The 15,886-nt window shown below is 42.2% G+C and overlaps 1 protein-coding gene across 1 annotated transcript; it reads right to left on the reverse strand.

Annotated features, from left to right (window-relative positions):
* Window positions 1-693: 693 nt before the first annotated feature.
* On the reverse strand, window positions 694-15,278 carry MFAP3L (microfibrillar-associated protein 3-like). Its single transcript, XM_005860786.2, has 2 exons — window positions 14,830-15,278; window positions 694-2,174 (listed from the first exon to the last, which is right to left on the reverse strand). The coding sequence occupies exons 1-2, from the start codon at window positions 15,125-15,127 to the stop codon at window positions 1,195-1,197; spliced, it is 1,278 nt and encodes a 425-aa protein (XP_005860848.1). The 5' UTR covers window positions 15,128-15,278; the 3' UTR covers window positions 694-1,194.
* Window positions 15,279-15,886: the final 608 nt, after the last annotated feature.

The raw sequence follows: 15,886 nt of genomic DNA on the forward strand, positions 1-15,886 counted from the left end.
TATTATTATAATACTAGAGGCCCTATGCATGAAATTCATGCAAGGGGCTCGGCCCTCACAGCACTGGCTGCCTCGGCCCTCACAGCCCCAGCTTCGTCTGGAAGGTCATCCAGACGGTTGTCCAGAGGTCGTCCGGATGGTCGTTCTGCTGTTTAGTCTAATTAGCATATTAGCTCTTTATTATATAGGATATCCTTCCCTGCAAGTCCTTCTGGGTAGCTAATATTATACAGCCTTACAGGGATTCATCAAATGCCTCTGACTTAGGAAGCAATAAATTTTCCAGATAAAGATCAGTTTTTGTTTGGAGGATGATGTTACTTAAATGTAAAAACAGCATTTTTCATGGTTATTATGACTATACTCAACCTTTTATAATCCACCACCACCACCACACTTCAGTTGAGCTCACACAAAGGCTCTCAGAATCGGACAGGTAAACACGTTTTCATTTGGCTATTAAAGTGCTGTTCCTGGGCAAAGTTTTTCTCAGTTTCACTTACAGCAGCTTCATTGGAAACAAGTAAAAATCAAGGTATGAAAATAGGCCTTGGAAATAATAAAAACAAGGGGTCTAGTGACTACTCTGGAACATTATAAATGACTTGTAGATATCAGCCCTGGTACTGGTGACTGATACCAACGCCTCTGAGGTAAATGTTCTAGGGGAAAGCAAGGACAAAGAAGACCAAATCAGAAAGAGCAATTAGTATTAATATAACAACAACTACTCCATTATCAAGGAACAGTGAAAGGAACAAAGACTGAGAAGAAAGTGCAACAAACCCATATACGTGCATTTGCTATTGTAGCAGACCTGTAATTTTTTTAGAAAGAAAAGCAATGCAGTGTGCATTGGACAGGGCTCTTGAACTCAAAATTTATCTTACAGTAGTGTACTCTTTGCCAAAAGGGCATCACCAGTGAAGGTATTTGGCAGAGAATCGTCTCTAAAACTTGTATCACTTGGACAATAGCATCAATCCTGCACCCTGATGTTTCCTGCATCCTTTTCTCCTGGGGAAGGTCCAGTCACAAGGACTGCACACAGGTGTTGCCCCTTCTACAATAGCATCACTCCTACCTAGGGGATGAGAGTCTCCTTGTAAGGCTTAGCGGCAAGTGCGTACTACATCTGGACTACGAGGAGCAGCCCCTGATTTTCTTAATATGCATAGCTTTTCAGAGTTGATATTAGACATGGCTTTCATAAATAATGCAGGTGTTTCTTTCATGTGCCACTGCCAGTTCTGTAGTTTCCAGGTGAGCAGGCGGTGGGACTCTATCTGATACCTCAACAGGCGTGGGCTCGACAGGCATGGGCTCAACATCCATGGGCTCAACAGGTGTGGGCTCTTCAGGCGTTAGCTCTGTGGATGTTTCATCTGTAGAAGGCTCTACAGTTTCTGGGGATTGTTCAGCTGACAGTTCTGTGTCCTCTTCATCTTTGACATCTTCAAACTGTACACCCTCTTGGTCATCCACATGATCTTTTTTGGATTGTGGATGTACGGACACCTTGATGGCAATCTGCTGAGGCTGTTCATGCAGCGATGAAGCGTCTGAGTCAGCGGTGGGGGAGTCACTTCGCTTCAGAGAGTTTCGGATCATGTACACCTCATCCCTGTCCATGGCCTCTTGGCCTTCTGGCGTGTGCTGCACAAAATTCTGCCCCTGCTCCTCCAGCCTGACCACCTCCATGATTTCCTCCATGATGGTTCTGCAGTTCATAATGAGAGGAGGCAGAGGCACGCTCCTGGCCAGCTCTTCAATGTAGCGGGCAAACTCCATGGTTTTGAATTGGGTGACTTTGGCAAGCTCTAGAGTTTTGGCTGAGGTGATGATGGGGATCCGCTTGGCGATCTCGAATGCCTTCTGCAGCTTCTCCGCGCCTTCTGTCCTAAAGAACTCGTTGATGGCCTTCTCTGTCTTCTTCAGGTGGCTGCTCATCATACACAGGCGGGTGATGTTGAGGACCATGACGATGGTGAAAGCCACGAGGCAGACCACCATGTAGTAGACACCCATGTCTCCCGAGGTGAAGATGACGCGCAGGGTCACCGTGTTGTTCACAATGCCATAGGCATTAGAGGCAACACATGTGTATTTCCCTCGGTCTGAAAAAGACACCTTGGTGATGTTCAGGAGGCCGCCCTCGTGCATCTGCCATTTTCCTGTTGGAAGGGAGAGAACATTCAAAAAAAGGTCATACGGTTCCCACTGAAGTGGCTACAAGCTTGCACGTTACTAGAAATATCATCTATTGATGATAGCAACAATGAACCTTTATTGTGTGCCAGACATTGACGTGTATAAACTCATTTAATCTTCACAACAACTCTGTGGGATGGGTACTAATACTTTATAGGATGACAAAACGGAGGCACAATTAGATTAAACCATGTTCCCAAGATCACCAGTTTGGAAGTAGTAGAGCTAGATGATGAACTCGGGTTCAAGAGGCTGTACTTAAACCACCAAAGCATACTGTGTAATTCCATATCCTAGTGAAAAACAAGAAAAATAAACAATCTGGAAAATACTGTGCTCTTACTAGAGAATTCCTTCACTGTAGCATCTGATTTTTTAACCTGCCTGTGAGCACGACTCTGTTGAACACTGGGGAGTTGAATGCTTCTCAGAATATCAAGTAGTTTAGGAGCAACATAAAATCTGGAGTAAATCAAATTAAATTATATTATTTACCTGGGTTGCTCATATTTGACATTGAAGTTGTCCTTGTGTGACCTCCATTGATTAAAACATGATTATGTCATTAATTTTAAGAATCTACAATGAATTATCCATACTACTTAAAGTTATTAGCTAACAATGTGAAGATTTGGAGGCTGGGTATGAATTAGTATCATTTTGATTTAGTCTTTCAAATAAATGATAGACTCATCAAATTGAAAATAAGCCTCACATGATAGAGAATGCATGTTGATAACAGAAATACTTCCCTCTCTGGCCTGGAAAGGACATAGTGTTGCCTTGTGAACGAGGTTCTGAGTCGGGCAAAACTCTTTAGTTGGGGTTAATTCTTAGTCTGCCTGTATATCCATAGGTCAGAGGACCCCTGGACAACATGATACTAGGTTTGGCTTGTGGGTCTTGGATCTGAGCCTGTAATCCCATCTCTACCTATCTACACTGTCCTATAGAGAAGGGAGGGTCCAGGTTAGGCCTCGGGGGAGGTCTAAGGAACAGAGCAGGCAGATACTTCTCCATAAAAGCACTCCAGTTCCCCAAGCCAGCTAGAGGACCTCTCCTGAGAGACTGGATCATTTAACATGTAGTTTCCTCTTAAGTACCTATTATTGCATAGTTTTTTTACTTGTTTCTTCCCTCCTGGCAGTGACTTTTAATTCTAATTAAGAGTCTGATATTTCCCAAAAGCAACAAGCAAAATGCTCCTTTTTAATACTAGTGAGCACATACACGACCAGGGACTGAGGAACAAGGCAACAGAGGGCCTTCTATATTCCACCGTCGTTCTGCTACCACATGGTGACTGCAGTCCAAGGAACATTCTGAAGGAAGCTGGCAGGAGCAGTGAGGTGCCTCCTGGGGGCCGCAGTCCCTGACTTGCTAGCCCTGGGGAATCTGGCAGGATGCTCTTAGTGGATGCTGTCATATTACTTTGCTTTCTGAAAGAACATCTGTGAAGAGCAGTTCCTGGTGTCCCTGACTAACCCTTTTCTAACAGTTCAGCCAGTATATTTACCCCAAGAGTAGAAAACACTGGTTTGGAAAATCTAGTGAAATGTTCAGTCTCTGTGAATGTGCAAGAATAAACAAGCCTAGCACTCGGTCTGTGAAATTTTTTCTCATTCACATGGGGCAGGGGCCTTCCACCCCTTTCATTCCCTGAACCTGAATTTTGATACTTTTATTGCAGATTTATCCAAATGTATAACAATAGGAGGCAAGAGAAATTATAATTTTCTTACAATTTGCTTGTTTCATAAGAGTAGACTACAACAGGCCTAGGGGACAAAAAACAAAACAAAAACAAAAACAAAACAAAACACCTTTAGTTGATTGAAAGCTTATTATAGATATGGAAGGCACTGGGCTCCAGGAATTACAGTTGATACATTTACCTTCCTTTATTTGTAAGAAAATACAACAGGGAAGAGGGTGAGGAGGTGAGGTTATTTGTTTGGGGAATGATTAGAATCAATTTATTCATCTCCTAACCTCCCCAGTGCCACTACTTTTATGGAGGAATTAATCTGTAAATATAAAGACAGAGTAGTCTTAATCTGGGTGCAGAAGAACAAAAGCAGAAAAGAACACTAAGCTAGGAAGGCAGGCAGCTAATCTATATATATAAAAGCCTAAGCGACTGAATGACCAGCCAACCAGTTGCCATGATGCGCACTTACACCTGGGGGCAGATGCTCACTGCAGGAGCTGCCCCCTTGTGGTCAGTGCGCTCCCACAGCGGGAGCGCTGCTCAGCCAGAAGCCGGGCTCATGGCTGGCAAGCACAGCTGCAGCAGTGCAAGCCTCTCCTGCCTCCTCAGCAGCGCTATCAAGCAGTGGCGGCAGGCACAGCAGGGCCAGGATGAGCAGGAGCCATGTGCGCTCGGGCTCCTCCCAGGCTGCCTGCCGCTTCCCGCAATGCTACATCCTCCGAGCGGTCCCAGATTGCGAGAGGGCACAGGCCAGTCTGAGGGACACCACCAGTGCATGAATCTGTGCACCGGGCCTCTAGTGGTAATATAAACAACCTTCTCCTGGCACCTACATAATAGTTTTAGTCATATTGTATTTTGTTACAAATGAAATGCAACAATATTTTTTGTTTAGAACATGACAATGCTTTCTGGTATTTAAAGATGTTTCTGAGCGTAAATTTCATAGTTCTTTTCAAGCATATTTGTAATTGTGTACTGACATGTATTTCTCTATTCTGGACCCAAGCGATTCAATGCAGATTAGAATTTAGACATTTCAGAAGATTCTTTTCACATTGTGAAAAGAGGCACAATTTGGAACTAAACACAACCTTAGTAGGTGACATTTGTGGCTCATTTTGGGGGAAAGCAGATTTTCAGCAGATATTTACTTAGGAGCATATTCTGCTTCTTAGTCCAGGGCAGTGGGTCTTTAGACTAACATCTTTTATATACTTTATTCAATCATTAATTTAGTTTGTTCTTGAATTCTGAAGCCCGGCTATGTATCTGTGAAGTGACTATATTTGCTTAACTATAAACTATGACAAAATGAATCTATGTTATGATCCTAAAACACTTGGATTATTACCTATAATCTGAGCTGCAACACCCTAGTTAAATGACTGGGACCACATCTCTACCTGCCGGCAATTTCCTGTTTCCAATCTAAGACGAGGATACCAAGACATCTCTTTAGTATCCTTTACTAGATTCCTCTTGAAACAACCATCATCTTTATTTTATGGATTAATGTGATATTTATTACATTTAGGCTTTAACGAATGTGTGACCTGGATTAAACATTCTATTATCAGATCACAAAGCAAGTCTTTGGAAGCCCACACACACACACACACACACACACACACACACACACACACACACCCCTACCTCTCTAAAGACTATACTGTCAGAAGAGCTAAGATTTCAACCTCAGAGATGATGTAGGTCTGTCTGGCTTCTTTTATAAAGGCTGATACATTGATTCCTTCCTAGGAATTAGGACTTAAATTATGCTTCAGCCTCAGTTGACCTGTGACTAGTGATAAAGATTTCTGCTTGTTCTACTACCATATGACCCCTAGAAACTATGAAGATGGCACAAATTCCACCTTGGGGGTCCTCCTACGTCAGCTTGGAGCCCAGGCTCATGCAGAATCGCCGCAGGGTACCTGCCCAGCTGGGATCAGCCTGAGAACATTTTCTGTGCTGCACAGAGCCATTCACCTATAGAGACCTTGTCCCAAGACTCATTCTGGAACGGTCCCAACTTAAGCTGTCAGAAAGTTAAAGAAATAATAACACCCCCAGACCTATGCACATGAATCAGGTATACAGTGTTCTGTCCCCGTGTGTTTTAAATTGTAATTGAGAGGGAATGTCCAAGGGATGTGCTGCATTTTCATTACATTGCATCACTTCAGCATCAACACACATCTAAAATGTCAGCAGCTGATGCTAAGTCAGTTCTACATGCAATGATTTCAGAGGAAATAAAACAGGCAGCTGTTGAACCATTACTTTCTGAATGTAAAAGTTTACATGTATTCCCGAACCTTCTTGGTGGTAGTTCACGTCCCCCCAATGCTTTGTTCAAATTGTAGTTCCCCCTCTGAAACACCCTTCCTCCATCCCCCCTCTTCACTCCGGTCCTCTGAGTGTCATCTGAAGGTCAGGCTAAAACACTGTCACACGCAGCAAGAAGAGACTGGAAAAAAGGAGCCAGACAGGCTAGAGTTTGCACAGAACCTGTCACAGTCTTCCCCAAGAAACTCCAAGCACTAGAATCACACGTGAAAATCACCCACACGTGAACAGAAGTGTTGTGGGGACAGTCTCTTCTTTGCAAAGAGAAAAGCTAGCAGATGTTATTTCTTAGCTGAGCTGTGGTGTGCGCTAAGCTGCACAACAAAGCTGACATCTTTAGAAGGCAGCGATCTTTTTTTTTTTAATCTTGTTCATGCATTCAGTAACGATTGTTGAATACATTGTTTATATACCAGCTTCCACACCAGACTGTGCAAATGCAAAGATGATGCCTGACTGCAAAAACCATCCAAGCCAAAGAGGGACACAGACTCCAATAAATAACTGGGTTTTCCCTGGCACAGAACAGGGGCTGGGGAAGGGAACAGTGGGGACAGGCTTCCTAGAGAGGCTTGAGGAACTCACCAGGACCAGGACCAGCTGGGGTGGTGCAGGCAGGGAGGGTCAGGAGAAAGGACTTTTAAGGACAGCGGCCCGGGGGATGGTGGGGGGAGATGCTTGGTGGGAGGGGGAAGCACATGAGTAAAAGAGGGAAATCAGTGGGCGCTCTGTAGCTGACAAACCATTTTTATAATCCAGAAGGGCCAACCCAAAAGAAAAAAAAGTGGGGAAAAGATGTGAATGGATAAGTCACAGGGAAAAAAAGAAATGCAAGTGGTATCTAAGTGTAAAAAACCACCAATGATTTATAATTAAAATTTAAAGGGATTAGTTTTAAATAACATTACTTTTTCACTTTTCAGAGTGCCGGGGGGGGGCGGGGGGGGGACATTGAGAATACATTATGTTTCCAAGAGAATAGAGAAAGGGACACTCCCCCACACTGCAGGTGGGAGTTGGGTGGCTAAAAACCTTTGGAAGGTTGATTTGGAGGAATCCTCAAAATTTAAAGTGAATGTAACCTATGAGTCACGTTTAGACTTGAAATTCTTCAACTCAGGCAAGCCTAGATTGACTGGGAAAACATTAATGAATGCAAGAAAATCAAAGTAATGAAAAATATTTCTTTCCAGAAGTTTTTCTCTCGAGGGACATAGTTCTAGAGCTTTCCTCCCCTGCCAACACTCTCTGGGAGAAGCCATCACCACAGTCCCATCCAGGAAGGTGGGTGCCCTGGCATCTCTATGCCACCCTGGGGCATGCATGCACACATGGAGGGGAAGTCACTCAAGACAGCACACCATCGTGTCAATAGGACAGTGTCAGGAAGACTGTCTAGCAATCAGAGAGGTGGATCAACAGCACCGTATGACTACAGTTAAACCTGTAAACATCAAGACGTTCTATGGTATAGGGGTTATTGTGACCCAACGTAAAACCAATATACGGTACCAGATCAGAACTGTCGCTCATGCAAACAACTTCTGACCCAGGTCTTGCTGTACAGAGATAAGCTGCATCAACACTTTCTAGAACTGAAGAACCCTAAGGAAAGTGAGAGCACAACCAACAAAGACACTGTCATTGCCGCTTTTCTCCAAATACCATGTCTATGGAAATCCTAAATCTTCCCAGCTTTTCCTACGGAGTATTAAAAATTAACATTATACCCAAATGCTAAGCTCTTAGAATTTCCCTCAAATTACGTATTAGAAGAGAAGGATTTCTTTTGCCTTAGAGATGTCTGTGGATGTGTGAACAAACTGATGTACAGTTTGTCTATGTCCCCGGTGAGTGGTATAAGAAGATTAAAACTGTTCACAACTCCATTTAGATACTCAGGCTCTTAAGCTCCTCGTGCTCATGCTATTCAAGAAGGAAGAGTTCAATCTGCCAAAACAAGGAGGTTATTTTCCTGAAACCAACTTAAATAAAAATTTTCAGATGGTGAGAATTCCAGTGAGTGTTTAAATAAACATAAATGAAACACAACATTCACTTGAATGAGTATCGCATTGCATTGATGCTCTTCAAGTAAGAACAAAATGTACTGTGGGTTTGTGGCTACAAATGTGGCCCTTATTTTCCACTATGTGAAATACGGGCTTCTGTAGCAAAAGGATCCATGCCCTTTTACAAAACATAATTGAAAACAAATTTAGCACTGCTTGGCTGCACCTATTACAGGGCTGCTGCAGTACACGGCGGCTCCTTAAAGCTACCGCATAGGTTATAAACATTGCAAGCTGCAAGGGCTCTTGTGCCCTCCCTCCCCAGTCCTCCCAAGGAACCTATTCAGAATACTACTCGGCAGCTCCAATTAGCCAGCTCCTCCATCATGTGGAGCCATGGTAGCCTAGGATAACATACGTTTAGCTCAGCTTTCAGCTCAGGATGGTGAGAGTGGAAGGATTGGGCAGATCCTGCACTTCTGCTCTGCTTAAAGGCATGAATAATATCTGAAAAGCACCTATATTTTCTTTATTTATAAATATATATATATTATTGATTTCAGAGAGGAAGAGAGAGGGAGAGAGAGAAACATCAATGATGAGAGAGAATCATTGATAGGCTGCCTCCTGCACGCCCACACTGGGGATCGAGCCCGCAACTGGGGCATGTGGCCTTGACGGAAATTGAACCCAGGCCTGTTCAGTCTGCAGGCTGCTGCTCTATCTACTGAGCCAAAGTGGCTAGGGGCAGCACCTATATTTTCATTTCCTGGTAAAGGAAACATATGCTTCAGCTAATTTGATCTGGTATTCTTAATTTTTAAAACAGTCCTGACTGGTTTGGCTCAGTGGATGGATCGTCAGCCTGCGGACTGAAGGGTCCCAGGTTCAATTCTGGTCAAGGGCACCAAAAAACCCCCCCCAAAAAACCCCAACCCAGTGCCAAGCATGTAATTCCATGCAGATTAGCAAGAGTCATTTCTGACAATAGCTATAGGTGGCCTTTCAAGACAGGAGCACCCTACACTGGGTTCATATAAAAGGATTACATTTTGGGAATCTCAGTTGTCATCCTTATCTGAGGTAGATCTGGAAGGGTCTTTTCATGGCTAAAACTAAAGCATTGTGGCTCACATTCCCAAATGGAGAACAACTCATTTAAAGAAACACAAAGAGAAAGAGAGGGGGGGGGGGAGAGAGAAAAGAGAGGAGAGGAGAGGAGAGGAGAGGAGAGGAGAGGAGAGAAGGAAAGAAAAAAGAAAAGAAAAGAAAAAAGAAAAGAAGGGAAGGGAAGAAAGACAAATGGTGGTTTGTTGCCAAGTTGGCCCTTAATATGACTCAGTTTGGAAAACGAATCAATGTATCATAAATTAAACCACTTTTATGCCAAAAGACATGATGGGTCCACACAACTGAAGATCCACTTCACAATGATTCTTTAGTTAACTGAGAAGCGTGCTTCTTTGGGTTAGACCAGACTTTCTCAACTTGGGTACTACTGACATTTTGCACTGGATAATTCTTTGTAGGGGTCTATCCTGTGCATTGTAGGGGGTTTAACAGCATCTCTGGAATAACTGGGTTCAGCAAATGTAAAGGTCACCCTGTGTGTATTATACTTTGCAATTTCCACTTACACTGCTTCTTCAGACAGAAGCCTCTTGGGTATCAATGGGCCCTGTGTGTACAAAGTGATGTGCTAGGGGAGGGCGCCTCTGCTGGTGGAGAGATTCCAAACTAGCTATCATGGCAGTCATTCTTTTGAAATTTCAAATTAACATCGAAGGGATATAATTTTTATGTGTGTATGTGTGTAATTTTATTTAAAAGGTTGAGAAACTGAGGTAGAGAATAAGAAATTACCAGGAAAATGATTTCCTTTCTTTACAAACCAGAGATTTAAGCTCTTAGAATCTATGATTGTGATGATATAGGACAATATTTCCAATGACAGCAGTTGCCATTTAGTGATAGTTTGGTATGTGCCAGGTACTGTATTAAGCATTGAACACACAATAGTTTATTTAAGACTCACATACTCACATGGTAGTAAAAGGAATTGTCTCTATTTTACAGATAGGAAAACTGTGGCTCAGAAAAGTTAAGGGCCCTGGCCAGCGTGCGTCTATGGTTAGAGCATCAGCCCACACACCAAAGGGTTGAGGGCTCAATTCCCAGTAAAGGGCACATACCTTTGTTGCAGATTCTATCCTCAGCCTTGGTCAGGCATGTGCAGGAGTCAACCAATCAATGTGTCTCTCTCACATGGATGTTTTTTTTTTCTCTCTCTCTCTCTCTCTCTCTCTCTCTCATCCCTCCCTCCCTTTTGCTCTAAAAATTCAATGGGAAAAATATCCTCAGGTGAGGATTAACCAAAAAGAAAAAGAAAAGTTAAGGAACTTGCTCAAACAAAAACTATCATGTGCTCCTTGGGAACTGCCAATAACATATTCAGTAATCCCATATACTTTGATTAATGCCTTTTGATAAGTTGATTTTTTTAAAATCTCAAATATTGAATCTACTAAAAGAGGAATTCAATGTAATATTTCCATAAGTTAACACACTACTTCATGCTGATCTTAGAGTCCAAAGACAATTTACATTCAATGCTGTGGGGACTGACCTCCTTCCATAGATATTAAGTAGGGAGGTGTGATACACTACACTGTGTCTACAGGGTTGGAACTTGGCTAGCACAGCCTGCTGATGTCCTTTGCAGAGTAGTTAAAAGGCAATTCATAGTCTATCTGAAAAATCTGAAAAGCAGAGAGATAAAAACAACGCAGTGATATAAGCTAAATGCAAAATTGATAATGATGACCACAGAGCTGGAGTAGCAGCTGTGACGAGTGTGGACTTTGAGTATAGTTCCGCTCAGTTACCCTGTGCATGTTTATTTCCAAAGATAATTCTTAATTAGTTTTGGTGACAGAATGCTACAAGAGTACGGAAAACAAATCCGCAGAAAGGTCTAAAACCCAACTTTAAGGAAGATTTTAAATTTCATCACTAACAAGCCAGACATGTTTACAAAGGTCTGTACCAGCAGACTTTCTGGAAATGCTTGTTATTTAGCATCTGATAAAGGTGCTAATGTGCACTTAAATGTTTTCAAGTCAAGGTAACAAGCCACAGCAGAAATGCACCTAATAATATGTACCTGAAATAACTAAGACTTTTTCATAATACTTTCGGTCAACTATATATTTCTACTCACCTCTAGCAAAAGGAAAATTGGAACCAGCACATTGCACGGCTGTTTGTTGATTATTCATGCTATTTGAATTCTGACCCCAAACATGTCCTTCAGTGAATGATAAAAAAACACACCAAAAACACAAAAAGTCTTCCTCCAGAAATAGATTACACACTGGCCTCTCCTGGTCCCGTGGAACTGAAGTGACAAGCACCAGGGAAAAAAGCAGCGCCTCTGCCAATACCAGGAAATAGCCCCATTCTCTCTAGGAGGGCAGGGCCGGCATGAATAATCGCTACCTCACTTTTGCAGCACAAACAAGAAATGAAATTGCTCCTTTCCCGACTAATCAAAGCAAATGGTTTGTGCTCCTGGAGCAACTCCCCAGATGATTTTGAATACATTTCTGTATATACATATCACAGCACGCATCCTAACACTGTCAAACTGTGATGGCGGTGGTTACAACGCCTCTTCCATCCAGGAGGGCTTCTCTCATTCGCTCAGGCTGGGTTAGATGCTCTTCAACATTTTTCGCCTACTGAGACCTGAAGGATGAGCAGCTAGTTGCTGGCTGGACAGAGGGAGAACAAATACCAGCTTGGCTGCACTGTGGTGTAATTTCCTCTTCATTCACCTGGCTGCTCATTTGTCAACATGAGGAGTAATAATACCTCACTGTCATGCTTATTGTAAAGATTAGAAATAGTGCAGGGAACTTGGTATGGGGGCTTCATCATTGGTAGTGGCTGTTAATGAAAATTACGTTCATTTTGTGAGTTTGGCTTTAACAGTAGTCTTCTGTATCTAGGCAACGTTCCAGGATATTAGCAACATTTTTCATTCTCTATTCAGCACCACTTTGTCGAGTTATGAAACACTACTCATAAACTTCTCTAGCCTATCAGCCTGAAAATTAAAATCTATGTCTGTGTTATAATAGAGGCATTTTCTCCATTTGAAGACTACTGGTCCTCTAATAGGTCATTGTAGGACTAAAATTCTGATATTTTATGATGAAGAGGGCTATTTCTACCCTTTCCTATGTTCTACTTGGTTGTTAGGTACAGTGTTTTCTATTGCCCCGTATTACTTATGTTCTGAAATTACTATAATTATGCATTGTAATTGCAAAGGCTGAGCTAAAACATCAAGTACTAGTCTTATGAGTTCTTTTTAAAAATCTACAGTGCATCTTCCGTCTGAGAATTCAAAATAGCTGGCTGATTTATCAGCAAGGCTGCTGGCTACAAACATGATGATGCTACGGAGTTCTGATCTAGCAGTTAGTTCTCTGTGCCAAAGGCTCTCCACCGGTTGCCATGGCCCAGGGGTCACTGACAGGCTGCTACTGTAGACCACCTGAGCACCCATAAAACAAAAGAATACAGAGCCAAATGTAACTTCCATATTGTTCAAGTTCCCAATAAACAGATGATGAAGGCAGGGTACAGAGTCAGCTTGCCAAGATGGAGTAAATAGCAATAAAGACCTTTTTAATTAAGACATCGCATGATCTCTTGGAAGCAGGAACAGCTACCTCGGGGACAGCACTCAAGATGTCACGACTGAAATTAAGGCCCCAGGAATGGGCTTTTTCCATGGTTTTCTTTCTCTCTAGGACTTAAGGGTTCAATGCCTCAGTCCCAACTCTTTAATAGCCAGGGATAACCTTTGCTCCAAGGTCCACAGGAAAGGTAGATTCAGGTTGGAGTCCTTGCTCCCCTCAATTCAGTCACCTGGATATTCCTTGAAGTGGCCCAGCCCTGCAGAAAGATCTGATGAATTATAGGGACTTGAGAGTGTATATGTTACCATGGTTACTGTCCTTCTTCACAAGTGTGATGTCACTTACTTTTGCCTTGTAGTCTGGGGGTAAGGAACTATAGGAATGATAACCAAATGTGGGCTGAGGGTGGGGGAGGGGTGGGGGAGGTTGTCTCATCTTTCCACTGTCAGTAGTGAAGGTTCTAGTCATAGCCACTTACTGACAGCAGGACCTTGGGAAATTTTAAGTAAAAGAGGGATTTGGATTACATTGTCCTAAGGTCCCTTCTAATTTAAAAAATTCTGTGGTCCCTTAATTTAACTTGGTAGGGAAAGCGTTCCACTCTTCCAGGTTAAACAGGCAAACATATACACAATACCTAACATGTAAGATTTTATTATTTACGCTGTGCATCTTTGAATGGCTGACCCAAAGCAATGGAAGTTAGAGCACAACCGTGTTAGGCTTTGAGCCACCTTCACCATTAGGAGCAGAGCTGTGAACCAGAAGTATGCAATTGCAAGAAAACTCCATTCACTCAGCTCCTAATGAGACATGAGGCATTAGCCTCTATTCTTTTTTCAGAGCAATTAAGATAAAATGAGGGAAAGAGATTAAAAATGTAGGTTTCCTTGGAGCAGAAACTCTTATGGGGATTGTTCATTGGTTAAAGCCCTGTGGGAAAGAAAGGACAATGTGAAGGAAAGGGTGACAGAAATGAATAAGCTGTGACTTCAGAACAATGGTCTTTTACTCCCTGGTCCCCAACCCCCTACTTGATCTCAAAGAAAATGCTTGGGAAAGGACACTAACTCCCTCAGGTCAATGGGATCAGGCTTGGGTGTTCAATTACTTCTCACACCTAAAACAAGAAATGTCCTAATTCCCAATAACCCAATCAATCCTTTCTCTGGCTGGAAATTTCCCTGAAGTATGCTCAGTGTTTAGGTAGGTGATTCACACTTTTTGGTCAGAAACTCATTTATTAAAAACCAAGCGTTCTCCTATTAGTACATGTTATTCCTTGCCATTGCATTCTTCCTCCCTCTTGGCCTCAGCTGCAAGAGACAGTCTAGAAACTTCAGCCAGGTCCCCAGGAGCCCGGACTGATCTCCAGTTGGTGGCTGTGAACTTGCACAGAGACTTCCTTTAAGAAGTGTGGTCTTCAAATCCACAGTCCACGGATTAAACTGACATTTAATGATAAACAACTGCTATATTGTTTATTTGAGCCAGTTCCACGAAACAAAATAAAACTCCCTTATAAATGGAATATACACTTAAGGGAAAATCCTTTTTACATTTGTCCCTATAATATTTTATACTCATTCAATTACAAAATGCCAAGAGGACTTTTAAAAGGCTTTAATGTTTGTCCTTTGTCTTCTAAGTCAGAGAGTGAAAAAAATGAATTCATTACTGCTTTGAATCCTTAAGGCTAGATATTTCACTCTTTTGCCTCAGAAGAGAAAATGAGGTCTTTAAATGACCCGAATACGAACAACTCACATTCAAGGTGCTGGCTCCATAGTCTGTATTTATATTTTATGACATTTGACCCAACTTTAAAGCCTACCTCCTTCTCTCTCCTTCTCATCCTCTTCTTCTTTCAGCAGCTTGCCAACGGAATTATACCACTTGAACTGTGGATCAGGGATGCCATTAACACTACAATTAATCAAGGCACTGTTCCCTTCCTTGACTATGATATGGTCAGTTCTGGCAATGATTACGGGCATAAAGCCCAAGACCATGTCAGTGCCATTTAAAGTGCTGTTAGTCATACTCTTTGCAGTCGCTAGAGTGGATACTAGGATTAAAAAGGGCACAGAAGGTAGAAAGCACACAGGCAGATGGCTCTTCAATCGATCCATCTTCTTTGTTTGCTCTGTAAGGCAACAGAGATGGTTTGCCAATGGAATCTTCTATCAGACAGCACGCTGTTCAGAGCAGGCCATGGGACAAACCTGACTTGGATCCATAAAGCTGGTTCTTGATTAAGGACCTGTTAGAACAAACAAACCACACACATAAATATTAGCATTCATACTTTAAAAATATTACTTATAAAATGTTAGAAACCCAGCTAAAATACCTACAAAATGTTTAAACAATACACAAATTCAGATGTTCCAAATGTTAAGTTACATTTTTTTCACAGGAATCATAACAAATATTTTTTTTACTACTGAAATATGTAGCTATTAATAGGAACAAACATATATATTTCTTATAAATGTATCACATTACTTCAGAAAGTTCAAAAACTGATTCAGGCTTCTTTCATTTAGCATGACAAGGTCTCTTTCCACCCCATCACCTGTCTTCATTGTGGATGACCTGACTGTTCACCTCGGTGGTTCCTTAACCAATTTTCTTCCAGTGAACACAGCCCTGCCAGCATGGGGAAGGGCTCCACCAGAATCAGTCTGGCATTCTCCTAAGTCCCCATTATGGCTTCCGGGATACTCCTTCCCTTTCATGCCCATGTTCCTTTGAGCTTTATGGCATCCAACTCTGTTTCATATTTTTGTTATCTATTGACTCATGATCACTCACTGAATTCCCTAGTTTCTTCATCTGCCTCCCAGAGGCTGGTGAACATCAGTATGTATGTTGTGACATGATGGGTG

This window comes from Myotis brandtii, unplaced genomic scaffold (genome assembly GCF_000412655.1).
Source record: "Myotis brandtii unplaced genomic scaffold, ASM41265v1 scaffold14, whole genome shotgun sequence".
NCBI lineage: Eukaryota > Metazoa > Chordata > Mammalia > Chiroptera > Vespertilionidae > Myotis > Myotis brandtii.